General features: G+C 50.7%; 5 protein-coding genes across 5 annotated transcripts; 2 read left to right on the top strand and 3 right to left on the bottom strand.

Annotated features, from left to right (window-relative positions):
- Positions 1–2,595: 2,595 nt before the first annotated feature.
- BGZ61DRAFT_541299 (uncharacterized protein) lies at positions 2,596–3,661 on the bottom strand (the record flags this gene model as incomplete). Its single annotated transcript, XM_046255029.1, has 5 exons — positions 2,596–2,615; positions 2,670–2,861; positions 2,936–3,185; positions 3,254–3,309; positions 3,370–3,661. 5 exons carry the CDS (start codon positions 3,659–3,661, stop codon positions 2,596–2,598), a joined length of 810 nt encoding a protein of 269 aa, XP_046094491.1.
- A 1,354-nt stretch (positions 3,662–5,015) lies between these two features.
- BGZ61DRAFT_193906 (uncharacterized protein) lies at positions 5,016–7,436 on the top strand. Its single transcript, XM_046237833.1, has 2 exons — positions 5,016–5,285; positions 5,351–7,436. The coding sequence occupies exons 1-2, from the start codon at positions 5,197–5,199 to the stop codon at positions 7,326–7,328; spliced, it is 2,067 nt and encodes a 688-aa protein (XP_046094492.1). The 5' UTR covers positions 5,016–5,196; the 3' UTR covers positions 7,329–7,436.
- A 3,840-nt stretch (positions 7,437–11,276) lies between these two features.
- On the bottom strand, positions 11,277–14,065 carry BGZ61DRAFT_486922 (uncharacterized protein; the record flags this gene model as incomplete). The annotated part of the gene is made up of 5 exons (XM_046249907.1): positions 11,277–12,847; positions 12,904–13,173; positions 13,234–13,634; positions 13,775–13,803; positions 13,877–14,065. The coding sequence occupies 5 exons, from the start codon at positions 14,063–14,065 to the stop codon at positions 11,277–11,279; spliced, it is 2,460 nt and encodes an 819-aa protein (XP_046094493.1).
- Positions 14,066–15,106: 1,041 nt separating this feature from the next.
- Positions 15,107–16,353, top strand: BGZ61DRAFT_467447 (GNAT domain-containing protein). The gene has a single exon (XM_046247774.1). The coding sequence runs from the start codon at positions 15,282–15,284 to the stop codon at positions 15,978–15,980; it is 699 nt and encodes a 232-aa protein (XP_046094494.1). The 5' UTR covers positions 15,107–15,281; the 3' UTR covers positions 15,981–16,353.
- An 857-nt stretch (positions 16,354–17,210) lies between these two features.
- BGZ61DRAFT_193959 (uncharacterized protein) lies at positions 17,211–17,514 on the bottom strand. Its single transcript, XM_046237834.1, has one exon. The coding sequence runs from the start codon at positions 17,432–17,434 to the stop codon at positions 17,276–17,278; it is 159 nt and encodes a 52-aa protein (XP_046094495.1). The 5' UTR covers positions 17,435–17,514; the 3' UTR covers positions 17,211–17,275.
- Between the last annotated feature and the right edge of the window lie 4,246 nt (positions 17,515–21,760).

The following is a 21,760-nucleotide window of genomic DNA, read 5'->3' on the forward strand; positions in this document are numbered from 1 at the left end:
TTACAGACAGGACTTCTACCTCGGTCGGAAATCCGCCTATACCTACATACTGATATCTCGGCCGAATAACCAGAACGGGATAAAAAGGTCAGTATAAAAAGGAAAAGGACCATACTGGCCCAGCCACAAGAATATAAATACAATACATCCAAGCCACTGGCTAGTATTACAGTTAAGGTTAAGAAACAGTCTACTTTAACAGCCAAACGAATTAAAATAGAAGCGGATAGGCCAGTATAGAAGGTCAACAAGAAGGTAGCTATACCGGTTAAGGCCGAGGCCAGCGGGTCAACTCAACAGGATTCAGTCAAAGCGGAGATAAACAGCCCCGTCCGGGGGGTAAAGGTTAACAACGGGACGGACAAGCCTATTCGGCGGACATCTAAAGGATATAGTATAGACGACGATTACGAAGATCTCTTTAGGGATAACCCTTTACAGTCCGACCCCTTCGAAGTATTCAAGGGTACACGTTCGCACGCAAAAGGTTCTGAACAGGCCTGTCTGGAGACTACAGACCTCACTTAATAGCTAGTTTCGAGCTGACCCTATCTCCGAATTTACATCCTATTTATTATCGGAATCATCCGTTCCCCCACGAACATGCCCGTCCAGATCAAATCCTCGTGTCCTCAGTTCATCCTCTAGATGTTGAATACCTCCAGTTAGCAGCTCCTGGAGGTATAATCGTAAGTCGACTCCGGATTTATAGTAATCCTCAAGTTATTCACGTAAGTAAATATACAAGCAATAAAGAGGAATATCAACACCATTTACACAGCGCTATTCGCTCCCATCCCTGACTGAACGGCTGAGTATGGACTTATAAAGCGCCAATACCTCGGCAGAGAGATACAATAATAGATCGAATAATCTATAACTAAGAAGCTCCTCTATCTCCTCTAGTACGGCTGGAATAATTAGCTCCCCGTAATCCTCCGTACTGGACTGTTCGGGGTGGTAAAAGAGGACGTACGGGACCCCAGGGATAATATAAGGTCAGTTGGGCTATTTATAGATATAATAGTTATTCCATACCCATACAAAACCGCGCAGGTCTATATCTAAGGGTTCTATATATATATATAGAAGGGCAATCTGATTATAGATATAACTGAGTTCGAAAAGCCCTATTATATATAGAGTTCCAAAAACCGTCTAAATATATCAGTACGGAGGCGATTAGGGGTACTCGGGGGCGTATAATAGTATCTTACCCGCCAGAACTGCAAACGGCTTTTATAAAGACGATTCTACCAGCTCTCGATCTTGATATTATGGATACTCTTGCTATATACAAAACAGTCCTTGAACTTAATCGGTACGGCCTCGCCCGTGAGCGGTTGTATCCGTTCGCGCCCAGTATGACTCGAGTGATACCAATAGAGGCCAGCAACAACCGGAGTTTCCTTCCCACGATCAGCCCGTATAATCCGCGGCGTAAAGCCACGTTCGCGAATGATCGAGAGATATTAGAGGCCAACGCCGATAGACGTATGCGTACTAAAGCCAACGAAAAACCAAGGGATATATCTCAAGTAGGCATCAATCCCAGCGTAAATCTCAAAGCCGTACGGCTTTAATTTATCGTACGCATCGATAGACCAGATAAAGTTAGGCCCAGGGCAGGTCCAGCCCGTACGGCGCCGTCTGAACTCGTCCAGCCGGTCTCGGAAGCTCCTTTAGTGGACTTCTTTATAGGCAGAGTAAAGGACATCTCGGCTTGTAGAGAATCCTTGCTGGCGCAGCTCCGTTCGGAGGTATTCGCGCCCGTAACCTGCCAAACGGCGCGTTGGATCAACTGCTTGGGCGATACGACCGATGGCTTGTTCTCGCAGGGTAATGTTTTCCTCTCGGGTATGCCGCTTTCGGAGGTCCATCTCTTGCCGTAGCCGTACGAGGCTATTTTGGGTAATAGAAAACCCCTCAGATTGTAGTACTTGGAGCAACCGTTCGTCCGTAAGGTAGTGTTCGAAGAAGTGGAAGCGTAAACGGTCCTGGAGGGCGTCAGTTACTTCTGTACGACCTTTATGTTGGAAGCCCCAGATTCGAAGAAAGCGCTTTAAGGTAGTATCGGAAATAGGAACGTTCAAATCCGTCCGGAGCTATTCGTATAAGGCCGCGTTCGTCTAGCGTAGTTGCTATTTTCTATGGATTTGTTTCCGGTAGGGCTTGAGATCGATCCTCTGTTATGGTATTAGATCGGCGTGTTTAGGGACGTTCGGGGGCGTATAGAAGATATTTCAATAAATAAATAATAAAATATTAAGATAGAATTATATATATAGGGGAAGGAAAAATAAAGAGTATAAGATCTATTTCTAGGCCGTACGGGGGCGAAACCCTTTATATAGAGCCGGACTATCTGAAATACTAAAAGACTAAAATAGTTATGAATAAACAGGAGGAGTTTATATTTCCGAACAGGCCTGTTTGTCTATCCCCCCCCCCCCCCCCTAAAAAAAAAAGAAAAAAAGTCTGCAGATAAGAATAGTATGTTAAAAACCCTTTCTAAAAATGTAATGCCGACCGACTATGCGAAGCCAGATGGGGCCGGTTGCGGGGTATACTGTCCTGAATGCTAATGAAAATAACTTAATTAGAATTAGACTTATCTGGAAAAAGTTAGCCCTCCGTTTAAAGCTGTATGGGCCTGCACGCTCCCGTACAGGGATAGATGGGGATATATATACCAGTCTCGTCCTCGATATCGTCGGCGACCTTATTAAAGACGTCCGCGAGTGTATGGAGGTGCTTGAGGGGGACGGAATGGATGGCGTTAAGAATGTTATCGTTATCGTCAAGGGCCTTACGCTTACAGCCGCGCTTCTTACCCCTAGGCTTAGCATCTCCGTCCTTAACTAAAAAAATATATCAGAACGGGAGCGAACTGGCTAGAACGGGGAAGAATGGGGGCAAACGGGGGCGTACGTACCGTAGAGAGTGCAGCGCTTAGCCGCGGAGTTATAGCGACAGTTCGCGCAGGCACCGTTGATCTGAACGCAGCTGTCGAACGGGCCCAAATCCCTCTGGCACGGGCCGCACGCGTCCGTTCCGGACCGTAAGTTGCCGTACAGATGGTAGAAGGCTGCGTTATAATTGGCGCCCCGCTTTAGGTTGAGAGTGTTATAGTAAGCGGTTCCGTCTGCGCCCGGACGGGTACGGACGCCCATAATACGCTTAATCTAACGTAAACGTAAGCGTATGTTATCACATAGTGCCGTACGGCTACGGGTGGAAGCAAAAGACAAACCTTAAAGTAGTTCTGGGCGAGCGCACGAACGGCGGCGGAAACATTCTTGGAGACGTCTGGCAGACGGGTTAGAACTGGCGTGAGCGGGTAAAAACTGGGCAAGAACGGGAGCGTACGCTTAAGGACCCAGGCGGTTAAATGCTCGCTAACGGTCTCGTCCGGCTGGTCATCCTCTAGCTCCGCGTTCGGGAGCTGATGGCCGTGAACGCGAGTGTCCGGGGGCGTCCAGCTAGGATGGTTGGGGGGAACCCAGGGCTGGAAGTCGGGCAGCTCCGAGCAGGCGCGTCCGCTGTCGTTCGAGGCCGAGCCGCCTCCGTTCGGGGCCGGAGCGTCGTTCGGGGTCGGAGCGGTTCCGGACGTGCCCTTTCCACCCTTTCTGCCCTTACCGGAGCGAGATCCGCGAGGCATTGTCGTTCGGGGGTGTTCGGGAGCGGAGGCGTACGGAAAATTGTACGAAAAATGGCTATCGACAAACCGGGGCTGTACGCGAGTGTTAGCATATGTACGGAGCAGAACGGAGGGGGGGGGAAACATGGGTAAAATGTGAATGAAGTTGAGGTGGAGGCCGGAAGGAGCCGTACGGGGCCGTACGAGATGTGGATTTCGCGTGGAAGGTGGGGCAAAAACCGGTTATTGGGTAACTGCGGAAACTGCTGAAAAAGGCCAGAAAGGCGAGAACCAGAACAAAGGCCGGGCAGGCGCTCAGGCACGTGACTGCCAGGCAAGGGAGTAGGCCAGTTGACCGTCGCAATTGAGCGATCGCTTCCGCGCAGGCGCTCAATTGCGACGGTTCTGGACGGTACTGAACGCGAAAAAGACGCTGCATGTTAACCTGATCGCTCCCGATCGGTGGCGTATGCAGCAAGAGGGTATTGTGTGGGCGCGGGGTGGAAATCCAGTGGTCGGGGTAGAACCTACCTGGTCGGTTGAATTGGTTGGAGGGAAAAAGAGCGTTAAAGGAAGGGCTGGAAAAGCTGGGATGCGGTAGGGGATCCACAATTCCTAACTTTTAAAGCGATTGTATTGGCTATTGCTTAATTTGGACTAGCGGTTTGCATCTAGCCAGTAGTAGTCCGTGCCCACGGCCGCCGTGGATCTATCCAGAAACTCGTTTTGACCCAGTGCTAGATATAGCCGTCCGTAATCACGTGTTGGGGTGAAACCGACAGGGTCAAAATTAGTGAACCAGGCAACCAGACTAGTTATGTGGATATGACCAACCAACATAACAATGCCGGCACATCCGCTATTCTCCAATCAGTCCCAGAGCCCTCCAAAGCTTTCGCGATTCCGGTACTTCTCTCATCTTACCAGCTGAAACCGCATCTCGCCTGGTCTCAACGACCAGCGAGCGTGAGCTTTAAGGAGCCAACCCGGAACGGTCTTGGTACTTCATCGGGGTACCATCCTCCCAATCTTTTTTACTGCGGCCACAAAGACCATGGCGGAACCCGACCCCCCACCCTCCTTGCTCCAGATCAGAGCCATGGAAGAGTGCGTGTCACAAGTCTGCCAACATCTCGAGGACATCAAGTCTCCTTATATTTTGTACCAGGAGCAGATGGCAGTGCTGAAGGATAGTGTTGAGCAGGAGTGGGCGCGCGTTTCGTCCAACCTCACCCGGCAAGACTTGACAACCCTGCAACAGAGCACACTGAAGCTCGGTGGTCAGTTGAGGGAACTGGAGCTCAAGCACGCCGCTACCATCAAGGAAGACGACAAGGCGTACAGAGCCTCACTGGAAGCACAAGTTAGAAAGCTCTGCAGGGATATGGTCGACATATTTGGGAAATCCTTGGTGACGGAGATCTTACAGGAATGCCCAACGGAGCCTGTGCCAGGATTGCGCAGTCCTGCTAACGGGCCCCTTGCTCCAACAGGCGCCACATCGCAAGAGAACACACAGTCAGCATCTCAACACAACGCTACAGATACACCGCCCAATGTTGAGTCTCAAGATGCCAACATGCAAGAACCCGACAGCACCGAAGACCAGACCACGCCCATCAACTCGTCCATGTCCATCAATCCCGTTAGTCCAAGGCTCCGATCCTAACCTCAAGCCCTGCTTCCCCGCTAATATGTTTAGAAAAAAAGAATGGGATCTGTCGTATCAGGTAAACAAAAACGTGCCCGAGTAGGGCAAACTGAGCCTGCAGAGACCAAAAGAACCATCGAGTTCGATGAGGTCTTCCAAGACGGGAACGCCGCTATAAAGCATACAATAGTCCAGTTCCGTGACGAGTGGTACATTCTTCTGTGCGATGAGCACGGACTCAGTTTCAAACATCATCCCATCATGTCGGCTGCCAAGCATCTCAACGGGAGGGCTCACGGTAAGCTGCCTAAAGACCACGAAATGGCCATCAAGCACCTTGGTGTTCGTGTTCTAAACTGCAGCGCAAAACTCGCAGAGGAGAACAATAGGGTATGTCTGGTGGCATATCGAACGGGATACGACCCGTCAAAGTTGCGCACGCGAACCAGGAACAAATCTGAATCCATTCACGTCTCGCCGCTTCTCGAACAAACAGATCAACATGTAGACGCGCCGTTGGGCAACAGGGGAAGCGCATGTGTGAATGGTAGGAGCAAGAGTGGCCGGAGACCGCGAAAAAAATTTGATGGAATTGTTGATCCAACCCCAGGCGGCATTTATCTCGGATACTGGTCAAAGTCCAGGGAATGGCAAGCTGTACTCGTCCTCCCTGGAGTTACCACCGAGCAACCCATTGATATTGGCTTCTCAGGCACAATCCAGGACCTAGGTCTCACAGAACAACTACCGACGTGTTACACTTATGATCCCCAGACGGGTATTCTTGGTTGGCAAGAGGACTACAAAGATGGGGGTCCTTTGGTTACAGAGCGACAATTTCCCGTCATGTACTTTGATGGCTTGGATTTTCCGAGTGAAAGCTCAGTTGGCTGGGTGGCAGCCAACGATCTCCAGTCTGTTGATACTCAAGATTCCAGCTTCGAGCTAACTCCTCACTTCAAATCAGTCCTGGATTTTTTGGAGACCCAAAGAAGCAAACAAGCCGAGAATTCAAATCTCAAGAACATGGAGCAAACGGAATTGAGACTGGACCCGGCAGACATCGACACTCTGGATTCTACGGTCGCCACCGCACCAGCGGCTTTGCCGGCAGAACAAAGCCAAGAGGAACAGTCAAATCCCCAACCTGGCCTCAGCCAAAATAATTCTCAATCAGATGACCAAGAGGCGCCACTGTCGTCCGAAGAAGGCCGCATCAACAGCGTGGCGGGCATACCATCGAGCAGAGCTGACTTTCATCACAACCCTAGTGCCGATCCGAAGATTCACCATGAAAATCAGAACCCCAACGTTGTGGCCATAATCAGCGATTTCTCCAGCAATGCAGCTTCGACAGCGGCCACAGGAACTCCTCCAGCTGGCGACCGGCCCGAACCCGTCATCTCACCTTCGATGTCTTTTTCTGTACAACCAGTCACGGCTCCAACCCCAGACAACCAAGGTGGACGTGACAGACCGCTCGGGAATAGAAAATTGCTCCAAATGGCAGCTGATGGCTGCAGACTGAATGGGTGGTTGGACCGAGACGGCCCTTCAGCAGTGGAGGAAGTGGATGGAACCCGAGCAGCCGCAAGCCGACAAAGTCGCATTTCACCACTAGCAGACGGTCCAATCCATCCAAGTCAAGCCCATTTTGCACCAGGCCCACTTCGATTTCAAGCGAAGGACCAAGGGAAAGACACGGAGTCACCCCCAATTGCAATGCAGGCTACGGAGCGACCTAAGATTGATGATCAGCGCCTCGATCTATTGAGACAGCCGCACAGTGCCGAGGGTCCGACATCTTTTCACAAAGAGCACCCCCATACATCAAATGTCGTATCGAACGATGAACGCGATATTCAAGCAGGACCACCACAAGGACCCGGGTCCTCCCCCCTTCACCGATCAAGCTTCGTCCTCCCCGTTCCGCGGAATCTCAACTTAGGCCTCACAGTACCAGCAATGTATCAACTACAACCACTCAATCCCATGCCGCCCAATCAGACAACCCCACAGCCATTTCCCCAGTCTTAGTTAACTGACAATGCACACTCAGTTGGCTGCCAAGAACCTATCTTGAGTCCCGACTATCGACTAGCCACGCTTCTCCCCCTCTCAATACCAAGCATGTCGACAAGACTTAGTCTACAACGACATTCCGTTGGTAACTAGGCTCCTAACGCATCGCCGCGTTTATTGCCATGTCCAACCCAAACCCGCCTTCAGCAAACTCGGCATCATCACTAACGAATGGACAATCAAGCCAACTCCACCCACGATATCCCTCGGAACCAGATACCAGGTGGGGGAGTTCTTGCCCTAGTGCTTCATACCAAAATCAATTGTAGTAGAATTGATTTATTTTGCCCCACACGGCAGGGGGTAGAATTGATTTATGCCAGGGGGGTAGACTTGGATTATCCATTTAGAGATCTAGTAGTAGTAGATTTATTACGCCCGGGGAACGGATCTCATAGGGCCATGGAATACGCTATGCTATTTACATTTCTGCCACCTTCAATCCTGACCACAGCGTAAAGCACCACTTTCTCTCCCTGAATCGCTTTCTTTTGGCCTCACTTGACTCTCTCTGACAGGCCTGCTTGAAGGCCATTTTCTCCAAGTGTTCAGCATCCTATCCTCAGCAGCTGAAGCGTGGTCTGTCAAAATGAGGCTGTGTTGTGTTAGTATTTTCTAGTTCTGGTTGTTAGTAAGTCAGACCACCCACTAACCGATCACTGTCACGGGCCAGGGCCCATATCCTTGCGGCTGTGCCGCAAGACGTACGAGGCTCGTGCGCGCCAGGGACGGGAAATCGTTCCACAGCTCAGGGGCATTTGGGAACTTCTTTCTTTCTTCTTCATCTTTGATGTAAATAGCATCCTGGACTAGATAGCTGGAATCCAGCTACTAGAGGCCGTTGACAACCTTAAGTAACTAGCTTATTAAAATATAAAAAAAAAGCTTAACGTGGTTCACAAGCGAGTTGTACAGACAAGCGAGTTGTACACTTCCTCCTACCCTTCGACCTTTATCGCTTAATTATAACACCACAACCCAAAAAGTCTATTCAGAGTGATTAGAACTAGATTCCCCAGATGAATCTACATCTTTTGAACAGGTTCTCGCATTATGACCTGGCTTCCCGCAAGTTCCACATCGCCGAACGCTCGCTGCAGCCCGCCTCGACCGACCACCATTTTGTCGCAATTCTTGAGCTACCTGCCGATCAACATCCTTCTGAGCCAGAATATCATGAGCATCCCCTACAGCAAGGGCCCCTCCTTGCCGCACACGCGTTTTCTTGGCCCTCCGGCGTTTTTTGAGTGTCTCATTTGCAGCTTTAAGTGACTTATTCTCCTCGCGCAAGAGGACCACCTCATGCATTATCGCCTGTGTTCCTCGCGCAAATTGGTCAACAGCATCATACATTGGTGTTGGAGAGCTGCTCTGATGACGACCAATTCCATCCTTGAGGTATGCAGACTGTGATAGTGTTTGTGTCGGGTTGCGTGGTGTCAAAGAGACCCAAGAGTCGGTTGCTTCTGGAGGGGGGCCAGTCGGTGTTGGAGTCCGTAACTTGATATCCAGTATTGACAAGACTGCCTGAGGATCATGAGGCACTAAACCGGACCCTCTGAAACCAGCCTTGATATTGGATTCGGTAAAAACCAACGAGAAGACTTCTTTGAAGGCGGAAAAGAACTCGACCTTAGTGATGTGGGTAATGTGGTACTTCATCAGCTCTTCAATCTTATAACCATACGCCCGCTTTAAAGGACTGAAGAGCCCAACATCAAGTGGCTGAAGAAGATGCGATGAGTGAGATGGCATACAAATAGGAATAATATTCCTTTCCTTGCAGAACTGCTCAAACTCTGCAGATTGGTGACTCTCATGGCCGTCTACCACTAACATTCGATATTTGCCTTTTGTGCGACCGGCAGTATATTTATCGAAATGCTGTATCCATTCAAAGCCAGTCGTATTATCAGTCCATCCATTCTCGGTAGGCTTGATAACCCAGGAGGGCGGGAGGTTGCCTTCTGTATACCAATTGCCGAGATGGTAGGACCCCTTGACAACGATAAACGGCGGGAGTGCCCAACCTTCAGCATTAATCCCTTGGATTACTGTAACCCATTCCCGGTTGCCAGGCTGCACTGATTTTGCCTTTCCACGTCGGTCGGCACCGGTAACTACCATTGCGGACGAGATCATGCCCATCATAAACCCAGTCTCGTCGAAGTTGTAGAAGTCCCCATCGAGGATGCCATATTTGGCCTTCATATTCTGCACAAGCTGAAACCACGCGTCAATGATAATCGGATCTTCGCAGAGGGCTCTCTGGTAGTCATATGGGCGATTAAAACGCGTCTTGAGCCCTGGTTGTCGCGTGACGAAGTGTGAAGCCCAGTGCTTGCCGACGCGTCCTGCGGCGCGTTCTGCCAGAAGGAGGTTGGCCATTTCTTCAACACCACTGAGGCGGGGAGGGAATCCTCGCGAATCTAGGTCGAGAATAAACTTGACTAGAGTCTCCTCTTCAAGGAAAGTCAATCTCATAGAATTGGCGCGTACATCTTGTCGAGCGCATCGGCCGTTCATTCTGTTCCGTAGTGTGTTATGATTGATGTTGTAGACTTTTGCTGCTTGTCGGATACTGAGCTTTGGGTCTCGTTTTATAGCAGAGACGGCAAGGACGATATTGGCTTCTTTTGAATTGGAATCCATTGGTTGTGATTTGATTAAAACGCGTTAGAAGATTAAAGGGAGAAAATATATGTGGAGTGTACAACTCGCTTGTATGTACAACTCGCTTGTGAACCACGTTATAGATATTAGTGATATGGAGTAGCGCGGTGATTTTTCACTTTCATTCAATAAGTTACCATAGATTTTTATCACTAACTTCCTATTTAGGAAGTAGGCGATGTCACATGACCAAACTACGTGAGTTGACTCATGAGTCTGAGTTAAACTCATGAGTGAGGTATGGTGAGACCGAAACTCATATGGGTGAGTTAAAAGGGTCGAAACTCATGAGTTAGCTCAAATGCCCAGGTATGTCCAGGAAGAGGTTGATCGACCGATTTTCCGTCTGGGCATTCAAGGAATAAAAGACACGTGGAATTTATGTTTGATTAAGCGTGGAAATCAGTTCCGAGCAGGTCAAATCACTGGAGTACGGTGCCAGCTCGCGAACGTGAGGGTGTAGGAAATTCTACGAGTATTCTAGTTTATTCGAGCTTGAGACCAGAATTCACTAGAGGATCACCATGAATTGAGCAAGAGAAATAGTATTAACACTATAGACATTTCCTATGATTCGGAAGTCAAGTCGATTATATTGCTATCGACGCTAGCGTCAAGCTCGGATCGTAATAAAACCTTCGGATCGGGGGACCTGATATGATTTAAGACCAGATAATCCGTAAAACTGACGGTGCGATGATATTTTCTTTAGCACTAAGGGCAGAGGTAACGGCCTTTTATAAGAAATTTAGATATAAGGGGGTTTTTATCTCGGCTTCCCGTTAATTCTTGCAGGTATTTTAAAAAGTATGGGGGGACCTTATGCGGCGGCTGGCTAAATCGTGGCTCTCCCGTTTGCATTTAAATACTGCATGGAAATAGAGGTCTGGTCGGGGGTTTGACGGGAGGTTTTACTAGTGGTTTGACTGGGGATCTAACCAGGGCTCCTAATAGTGCAGACCATTTACACTATTAGTGCAGACTACAATCCAAGATCAATAATCAATCCACGACGGGCGTTCGTGGATTGACGACTAGGATGATGCGCCCCTTGAAACGAGCCTTGTTGATCCGGATCGCACCAGTGAATTGATCAGAAATATCCAAAACAAAGTGGTTGGCACAGCAACAATCATGGGTACCCTGGTTTTGTAACACCATGCCAACAACCTAGCGTACTTAGCGTCCACACCGGGCGTCCGTATTCCCTGCCCTGATCTGCAGTCTGCACTAATAGTCTAAATGGTCTGCACTATTAGGAGCCCTGGATCTAACCAAGAATGGCTTGCGTATTAAGTAGACTGTCGCCGAGTCTGATCTGTAGAGTGTTTCTAAGTGTGATCTCCTAAAAATCTTCGTATTTGCAGGTGGAATATCGGGAGTTGGAACTTGGGGAACCTGAGGCTTTGTCGCTTGGAGCTGGCCGATAGGAGGCGTAGAGGAGTTGGCTTCAGTATTGATGGGAACAAAAGCCCCAGCACTAAGCTGTGTACTTAGAACTTTACTTGGCGTTATCCCGGGGTCTCGAGATTGTGATCCACTTGTCGGGGCTGTGACCAGCGGTTTCGGATTCAAGGCACGGGACGTTCTTTGTGAAACCTCGGAACGAGAGTCATATGTAGTTCGATAGGCGGCGTCCCAACGCATCGTAACCCGTGGCCCGCCCGTTGAATTCCAATCTGTAATCGGAGGTTTTGGTTGTAGTGTGTGTAATATTCCTAATTGTGGAGTTTCGGTGCCTGTTACGGAATCGTTGCGGTTCTGGGGCGACGATATTTGTATGGCATGGCAACTAAATGTTGTGGAGTTGTTAGGTGGAACAAGATTTCCAGCATGCCATTGAGCAGTTGGAGGTCGTGCTGGGGGTAGCTGAGGTTGTCTCGCTTCGAGGCCTTGTATTCCTTTCGGAAAGTTGAGATCGATTGCCTTTGTTTTCAGGTTGAGTAGGTCGGCTGCCATGTGATTGGACAAGGCGCGTTGAATCTGGTGTTGATGGATGTGTATGAGTGATGTAGAAAGGTCGTTGCCTTGTGCGGTGCCTCTGTCGCTGTTCCTAGTTGAATAACCACAGTCAATCTGCATCGTGTCGTTGGCAGGTTGGACACTTGGCAGTTCGCTTGCTGTAGTTGGTTGGCCTTCATCAGACATTTCGACCTCTGAAATTGAGATATGGGCTGCTTCGGGGTCGGCAATTTCCGAGCGACCATCAGTGCCGATAGCTTTCTCGGTGTTTGGAGCGCTCCTCAGCTCAAGCTCAGGTGCACTCTCGTGACAACTTCGATCCCGTTGATCCAGCTGGGGCTCTTGCGACAGAACTTCTAGTTGCAAACTTGGGGACAAAGAGGCCTCCCTCTCCTGGAAGAATGGTTCGGCTGCAGAACCCTCCACCAATTGGTTTAAGTCGATAGAAATAGACCCGGCAAGACTTCTCGTTCGTGCGGTGCAGGCTGAAGACTCTGTCTCATGATCCGCTTCGCCTTCTACCGTCGTTTGGCAATTTGCTCTCCGATCACCCATTTGTGAGCCAGCGCCAAAACTGATAGTTTTCTCTGTACCAGAAACACTGGTCAATTCGGGCTCTAGGGCATTCCCGGGGCAATGTCGATTGGCCTGCTCCAGCTGGAGATTTGGCCGGGATGTTTCTGATTCCATGTCTGGAGACAAAGAGACTTCCCTTCCTTGAGAGCTTGGTTCAGTAGCAAGCTCCTCCGTCAATAAGACCATGCCACCTGGGGCGGCTATTATAGGACTGTCACTCCCCGCGATGCAAGACGATGGCGCTGTCTCGGAATCTGATTCGACTTGATGGTGGTTTGGTTAGCATGTGCCGCAGTCAAGGCTTCATGCGTAAACTCACCGTCTGGCAAAGGAGCCGAGCCCTCGCTTGCGGCCTGGGCCTCCTGTTCTATGCGCCTTCGGAGGTAATTCCTGGCAAACTTCAGATTCGGCACAAGACGTGGCGAGGCATCAAACACATTCAGTTCCTGCAAATCTTCTGCCCTCACCCAATCTGCTGGGCTTCCATCAAGGAACTTGTTTCCATCAAAGTATACAACGGGAAATTCTCGCTGCAGGACACGAGGCCCGTCACGCTCGTATTCCTTCTTCCACTTGAGACCTTTCGTTTCTGTATAATACTCGTAGCACTACGGCATGTGTTCCATCAAGCCAAGGCTCCCAAGTGTACTTGGTATCCCGAATTGCTCTAGGCCGATGTGAGGTAGAAGCAGCGCTGGCAACCAGTCTCTCGTCATCTCCCAGTATGCCAGATATATTCGGCCTGGAATTGGGCTGGGGATTCCGTCCTGTTTTCTTTGCTTTGATTGCCGCTTGAAACCACCATGTCGGTCGACTCCAGTCCGGCTGTATCTCTTGTTGGTAACCTTTGGTGTATGCTCTGATCCCCAGGTTTGTCGTCCGGGGATCCCATCCGTGGTGCGACTCTTCGTGCTACACCCACAATTATTCTTCTCCGCTAGTTCAGCGTTGCAGTTCAGAACCTCAATCCCGAAGTGCTTAACGATGACCACATTAGATGGACTTCGTAGCCAACCATGCTTCTCACTCCTCAGGTGCGCCCCAGCACCTCTAAGAGGAGGATATATGAAGTCACGATCGTGCTCATCGCATCATAGAATAAACCACGATCCGTCGAACTGGATGATGATTCGCTTGACTGGGGCTTTGCCATTTTGGAAAACTTCGTCGAAAGATATTGATCTCCTTACGGGTGTGGTGTTTCGATGCCCGTCTTGTTCTGTTGGGTCATTCTGTGTAAAGTTGCCTGTATCAATACGCTGTTGACTAGACATCTGGCACAGTTCACTCACAGGAAAGAGCGCGCAGACAATGGTCTCGCCAATGGCGGAATCGAAATCATCGGACGAAGGACTTGGCGAGACTTGCGTTGTCTCGACATTCGGGTTTGAGACTGGGGCATTTTGATGGGCGTTCAGATCCTCCATTGATGTCTTTGTTTGCGCCGCACCGGGACGCAGATCAAGACTTGTCTGCGTCATACCGAATGAGATAATATCACTGATGACCTTCAGCTAAAATAGTCATAGAGGGGTCATTGAGTCGAAACCTGGCAAAATGCGACCAATGAAAACAGAGTGGGAGATTGAGTAAGAAAAGGCGAAATAAAGGGTGTTGGCCAGACCGGGCGCAGCACTCACTTTATGGCGGCTGGCTCGGGATCCGACAGTCTGGTTCAGGATATCATTGGTTATCTCAGGGTTGTGCTATGGTCGTTGGCCGACGAGACAACAATACCACCGTAACCAACTGCAACAGAATATCTCAGGTAACCAGGACTTCACCGTACTGATCCTTGACCAACAACCGCACTGTCATCACACCATGAGGCAAGGTGCCTCAGACCCAAACATTACTGGACAGTTGCTGCGGGGCAGGTTCCGTTTTCATCGCTTGGCTGCAGGTGGCGATTATCATGTGCGAACTAGTTCCAACAGTTTTGCAGGGTTATCGTAACTGCTAGCAGGGGGGGCAAGACTTGATGGCACGCTGTCGAGGAAGATTTGATTTACCCTCAACCAATCAAAACTGTCCCCAGCACACGGGAAGGTGCTGAGGGCACGGAGGTGATTTGGCGGCGTTGTGGCGCTAAGCGGCTGAATCAGCCACCAAGAGGTCGCCGTGGATATACTACTGATATTTACGACGGCTTATGGTGGCAGGGTGTTCCAGGTTTTTCTGCCTGTTCTAGATTTTTCTGCCCTACTAAGTGGCTTGCCCACTTAGTCAGACCCTACGGGTACATCACACAAGATCTCAAGGCAAGAGAGTGATGCGGTCGTAAATTCCACATTTCAAGCGGGACGGCCCGTCCCTGGTGCTGCTTAATTCGTTTTTACCGCTCTCATCTATGTATGTCGTCGCCCGCGTCGGCTAGTGCTTGGATGAAGACGGCTGTCCAGGAATGGGCGGAGGAACAATCTTCCGGGCAAGCGAGCCAACCAGCTAAGTTAACCACTCCCCAATCCTTGAGTGGGGACTCACGTGCCAACAATGTGGACAAGTGTCCGACCAGCTAGGCAGAGCATAGCGACAAGCAGTGAAGTCACGGCGGCCTCACTTCGACCCGAGGCATCACGACTCGAGTCCATCATCTCCACTGAGTGCCTTACTGAATGTACTTACTCTTGCGAAGACCCAATTTCGACCCTACAATATACGCACAAGCGCTGTCCCTCGCGGCATTCCCTAGTCTCCATGAACATGGCCACGGCGCCGAGCCCCGACGATTTCATCATCGTCAAAACGACGCTGCCGGCTCGGCCGCTGCCCCCCAATGCTCAGCGCCAAACGATAAAGACGGGACGGCTTGTCCTACGGCCACTCGGCCAGAGCGACATCGCCGCCTTTCACAGCCTCCGGAGTCAGCCTGAGGTCATGCATTTCACAATGCAAGGACGAGTGGATAAGGATGTCGCCGAGACCCAGTCCCGGCTGGAGCCCTTCCTCCCGCCCAACGATATCGAGAACCACAACTTTGCCATCTGCCTGAAGGAGACAGGCGAGATGATTGGCGTTGGGGGCAACCACAACTTCGTCTCGAGCTTCGGCTGGCCCGAAGTAGGCTACATGATCCGGAAAGAGCAATGGGGGCAAGGCCTCGCGCCTGAGTTTTTGCGGGCGTTTCTCGCGGCCTGGCAGAAGCTGCCGCGGGTGGAGGCCGAAGTGAAGGTGGATCCACGCTCCGTTGATGGACTTCCGCAGGACGGCGGCGGCTTGGTGCCTGAGCAGCTCATTGCAGTGACAGAGTTAGAGAATGTCCGAAGCCAGAAGATGCTCCACAAATGTGGATTCGACCTCTTTCTTACATGGAAGGCGCAGGACACCAGCGGCCAGAATGGCGAGTTGATTGACTTGCCAACATTTCGATTCTTCTCAAACAAGAAGATCTCTTGAACTTAGATTCAGGTTATCACTAGTGAACTTTCCCCGCTGCGAGAGCTAGAACAGAGACGGGTGTAGGCTATGATCCAAAGCGAAGTAGGGGATAGGGCTCAAGTGTTTGTAGGTTCCCGTCTGACGCTCCTTGTCCATAACTCTTCCACGACCAGTACAACAAGCACGAGAAGTTTGTGGGCTCCAAGTGGTCTAGAAGAATCCAGCAGTGCAAGTTCTTTCGCCTAGAAGCTTGCGATATACCGGGTATATAACGTGTCTACTTGTTACTGGCACTACGATTTAAACCCATAGTGCTGGCTATTATGGCCAATTTTTCTAAATGACCCTAACGATCAGCGCTTTAAATAATTCAATCTTAAATAATTCAACCCAATTATTTTCAATTTAATTTAGGCAATTGATAGGACGCATGAAGAATTGATAGGGACGCATGAGTTTTTATAATATCTGATTCGTCAATCACTTTTTTGTTAGTGCAGGCAGAATTCTGCCAAAGCTCCCAAAGTACCATGAGCTTAGCTCTCCTTAATCTTACCTGAGTAGCTGACGCGCGACGCGATTAAGGTCTCCACCAGCTAGTTATCCACCGCCAGTCTCAACCGTCGACGATTAGGACCCAGGGTTGGAAATCGATCGATTCAACCTGTCAATCGATATCATATCGATCGAGGAGGATCTCTAATCGATCGATATCGTATCGATCAAGCCCCCAACCGATCGATTAGAAATCCTACTCGATCGATATCGTATCGACCAACCCTCCAATCGATCGATTTGATCGTCGATCGTGAGGCCCCGGGTAGGCTGTCCAGGGTACACACACACACACACACAATTTATTTCGCCCGGTGGCTTATAACCAATAGGGCACTAGTTGCTATTGTACATTTTCGTTTCCCAAGCTTTGTCATGATCTCGTAAAAGCCCATACAGCGTCCAATTTCTACTTTTGCTTCTTCCTTTTCAATCTTTCGGCGGGTCTCGTAGGGTTTGTATTATCAGCAACCGAACTTGAAGGCTATTCTCCAAGTGTTCAGAGTCCTATCTACGGCGGCTGAAGCGGTGCCTGCTGTCCATGGATATGTATGTATATATGTATATTTTTCGTCCGGGGGGCCGCGAGGCCTGTAAAAGTCCCCTATTGGGGCACAGGACATGCTGGACTAAACTATCTACAATTGCTGCCGCATTGGACTTTACTCAGACCATCTGCAAGGCCTCTTAGAATTCAGCGCTCGCAATAGTCCAGACCATTTGGACTATTAGTCCAGACTGCAATCCAAGATCAATAATCAATCCACGACGGGCGTTCGTGGATTGACGACTAGGATGATGCGTCCCTTGAAACGAGCCGTGTTGATCTGGATCGCACCAGTAAATTGATCAGAGATATCCAAACCAAAATGGTTGGCACAGCAACAATCATGGGTATCCTGGTTTTGTAACACCATGCCAACAACCTAGCGTACTTAGCGTCCACGCCGGGCGTCCGTATTCCCTGCCCTGATCTGCAGTCTGGACTAATTCAGCCCGAAGGGCGTTTTATTCAGCCCGAAGGGCGTTTTTTCAGCCCGAAGGGCGTTTTACTCAGTCAGAAAGAAGAGCATAAAACCTCTTCCGATTGGCCAATTAGCCTGGCCTGTGCTCAACTCGTGCGCGAATTGGTCGGCTGTTAACGCTACGAAATGAAGGCCTCGCTACAAACAAACCCCTGGGCGTTGACTAGGAAACTAGCGAGCTTGGCAAACTCTCCAAGAGCTTTCAGTTCTTCTTTACTTCTCTGCAATCAATTTGTTGGGTTGCTAAGCACGATCCTGACTGAATAACCCCCGTGCCCTTTACTCCGTACACTAACCTACGTGGCGGATGCTTTCCCTTTTCTGTCGAATCTATCAAACCCCATCAGGTTGCTAACGGTATCTAGGTTCACATATTACCTCCGCAGCCAGCCCACCTCTCAAGATTCCCCGGTTACCTGCCTGCGGGAAGCAGTGCAGTTTCCTCCCTGATCATTCAGACCTGATCTACCTCCCTCAAAGACAGCTTCCCCATCGAGGTCTATCACGGTATTGGACGTAAGCCGTCGCAAAACCTCCCTGCCCGAGCCTTATCCAGCAGTCTAGGTTGGTAAGAGGTGGATACATATACGGCCAGATGGAGGACCATATACCCGAGGCAGTTCGAAACTGCCACACCTGCAAACATGACCTGTCCGAAGTCGAATTTAGAAGCGTCAAGGACCCTACGAAGTTTACAAGAGACTGTGCTAGCTGTAGGGCACGCCGAAGGGAACGTGTAGCCGAATCCCGAGCCGCCGTCGCCGCCATGCGGAACATCGCCTTGAGGCAATCGCCACACAGAGCCACGAAAAGGACCGATTCTCTAGCTAACCTGACGCCTCCAAGGCGGACTGCGCCAACCCTGCGTCTGTGTACGGCTTACAACCTCCTGCCACACCTGCCTTATTCCGTGGCCTGGCGCCCGCACTCCAGGGACTGCCTAGACCTCTGCTGGGGCCATCTACCCCAAGCGCGGTAGAGGGACCTTCCCCTATCCCTCCTAACCTTTGCCTGCCAACAGTAGTTCTGGGCACGCCGATTCCTCAAACGCCAATTCCTCAATGCACTCTTCCAACGGCTCCTGTTGTGCTAGGCACGCCTATACCACAGGAATCGTTCCCTACCACTCCTTCATTATTGCCACAGGGACATCGTCGCGGCCGCTATACACGTCAAAGGCCACAGCCTGAAGAGCGACAGTTTGATCAGATAGCTGATCCACCTTTTACGGGGGACCTTAACCTGCCTGCCCTTAGTGAGGAGGATCAGGCCCTTGTGCGGGAGTTCTATACCGCCCTGGATGACGAGAAGATGCATCGCTGCATTCGCTGCCGGGAGCATTGGTTCGAAATGAAGAGAAATAGCTTGAAAATCTGCAGCCGCTGCATTAGTCGAGACAGGGAGAGAACCCCTACCGAGCCCTACTTCTTTAGCGCTGCGAATAACCTTGACTTCGGGGAAGTCCCCGGTAATCTACCTGGCCTAACAATGGTTGAGGAGATGCTGATTGCTAGGGTTCACGTACACGTGAAGGTCCTACAGGTACGTGGTGCTCAATACAAATACCGCGGTCACGTTGTCCACTTCCTTCGCAATGTTGGTAGGCTATTTGAAGAGCTCCCAGTCCTACCTGAAGAGCTAGATATCGTACTCCTGCGGCCTCCTAATATGGAGGGCGACCCTCACTTCCAGCAGCAGTTTGCTCGCGATTTCCGGGTACGCCGCTCGTGCCTGTTGACCTGGCTGCATTACCTACAGCGCCACCACCCGGGCTATCGCGATATCGTCGTGAGGCAGGATCGCTTGCAACGGCTTCCTCTTGACGGCAGCATAGTTGCTTCCATTGCTAGCCAAGTGGCTGACATACCTGACGGCGAGATCCCCCAAGGCCCGGTTGAGGAGACTGTAGAAGAGGATCCTAGCGATGCCGACGCATCAGCGATCCCGAATTTGCAGGTTACCGATACCGAATTAAACGCCCTGCAGTCCCGGTTCCTTCATGGTACCCCTGACCCTGAGCGTATGGCTGATCTTGAGCATATGCCGCCTAGCGCGCAGGCTCAACACCAGATGCCACTACCTTCCATTCGCAGGACTCCTATCAACGAATTCAACCGTTCCCAGCCGCTCTTAACGCTCGCATTCCCTACCCTCTACCCTGACGGCAAGGCGGACTTCGTGGAGCCTCGCCTACGGAGCATCACGTACCAGGACTACCTTGCCCATGCGATGAGATGGCAAGACGGACGTTTTGCCCGCCATAAGACGTGGCCTTTCGTCGCCCTCAACACGCTGTTACGTGCGCAGGTCAGAAAGCGAAGCAACTACTTAGTCAAGCAACACGAAGGCCGCCGTCAACCTCTTACGCGCGCTGACATAGAGGAAGCGATGGCTAAGCCTGACGAGCCAGAGGCTCAGGCCCTGATCCAGTCGATCACGCGCCAAGCCGCCGTAATCAGGGGCACCCGTCCATATTGGTATGAGCAAAGGAAGGAATTGGAGGCATATGCCTACAATCTAGGCAGGCCGGGCCTTTTCGTTACTGCAAGTGCGGCTGATTACCACTGGGAGTCCCTATATCGTCATATGCCTCGATTCCAAGAATGGAAAGCAGCTCCTGAGGCGGTGCGGATGGCCCTGTCCCGGCAATTACTGAGAGACAACGCCCACATTGCCGCTTATCACTTCCATAAGCGTTATATGCTCTTTAGGACTATTGTCCTGAAGCAGAAGTTTAACCTGACGGACTTTTGGGGTCGCTACGAGTGGCAGGGCAGGGGTTCCAGTCACCACCATGGCCTATATTGGTTAAATGGCCACCCAGACTTAGATCCTGATAATGGTCAGTCCCGAGAGCAATTCGCTCAAATCTGGGGATATTACGTATCTGCTGTTAACCCAGAGTCTTAGCGGATACAGGTGCCTGGGGAAGGGAATCCCCTGATCAGTAATCTATTGGAGCATCCCCTTACCGTTCAGTTCCTATCAATGGTAGTCAACCGCGTGCAACGCCACCGATGCAACAACTACTGTATGCAGCTCAATAAGCATACCAAGCAGGTAGAGTGCCGCTTTGGATTTCCTCACGGGCAGCGCCTCCTAGCCTCCCTTGACAAGGTTCCTCATTCTAAGCACTGGAGCTTCAGGGGCGAGCGGAACGATAGCCAGATTAACCACTACAACCGCTTGCTTACCGTTGCATGGCTAGCCAATACAGATGTCTCGCCCTGCACGAGCCTACAGCAGGTAATCGATTACGCAGCCAAATACTGCTCCAAGTCGGAAAAGAAGAGCGAGTCGTTTGCTCAGATTGGGAAGGCCCTGGTGCCCCGGGTCAAGGACCACAACCCCCTGATTTCCTTCACGTCAAAGCTCCTAAATCAGCTAGTTGCTGAGCGAGACTACTCGAAGCAGGAGGTTAGCCACTTGCTCCTCGGTCTGCCGTTACAAGAGGGCTCACGAACCTGCCTATACGTTGATTGCCGTAATCCTGACAGGCATTCCCGCTCCCTACGGATTGACGGCGATGAGGTTGACGAGGCCCCCAACGTCTACGAAAAGTACTGTCAACGCTCAGAAGCCCTAGAGGACCTGACCTATGTTTCCTTTCTCAAATACTGGAATTTCCGCTCTAGGAACCCTTCCATGTGGAAGCAATGGCAGCCAGGCAACGTTAACGGCAGGCCTCGTGTATTGGTCTACTTTCCTCGCTACCAGGCTGATCCAGAAGGCCAACAGTGGCCAGATTACTGCCGCGTAAAGCTAACGTTAAACCACCCACATCGCCGCCTTGATGAGCTCCTCACATTTGGCGGCCAGCGTTTTAATTCTCACGCTAAGGCCTTCTCCTATTGTTGGCAGCATCACAGTCATGGTGATGACCATTACGGCCGGCCAAAAGAGGCTCGATTACAACCTCAAGAGGATCAGTACGAGACTCTGCCTGTGGAGGAAGAATTTGATGACGAAGACTGGATCCGCCTCGCCGCCCTTTTACCTGACAACCCCCTTACCCAGGAAGATCTTGACCTACTTGGCCGCCGCGACATCGACGTCAATTACGACTGGACACGGCATGTGGGCACTTATCCGGAATTTCGAGACAGCTACTGGAAAGACCTTATCGCTAGCCACCCTATCGCCAACAATGTGGAGGTTCTTGGCCCTCACTGGCGTGACCAGCTTAACGCACAACAACGGCTCGTGTACGACACTTTC

Source organism: Ilyonectria robusta (genome assembly GCF_021365365.1).
Source record: "Ilyonectria robusta strain PMI_751 chromosome Unknown BGZ61scaffold_58, whole genome shotgun sequence".
NCBI classification, from domain to species: domain Eukaryota; kingdom Fungi; phylum Ascomycota; class Sordariomycetes; order Hypocreales; family Nectriaceae; genus Ilyonectria; species Ilyonectria robusta.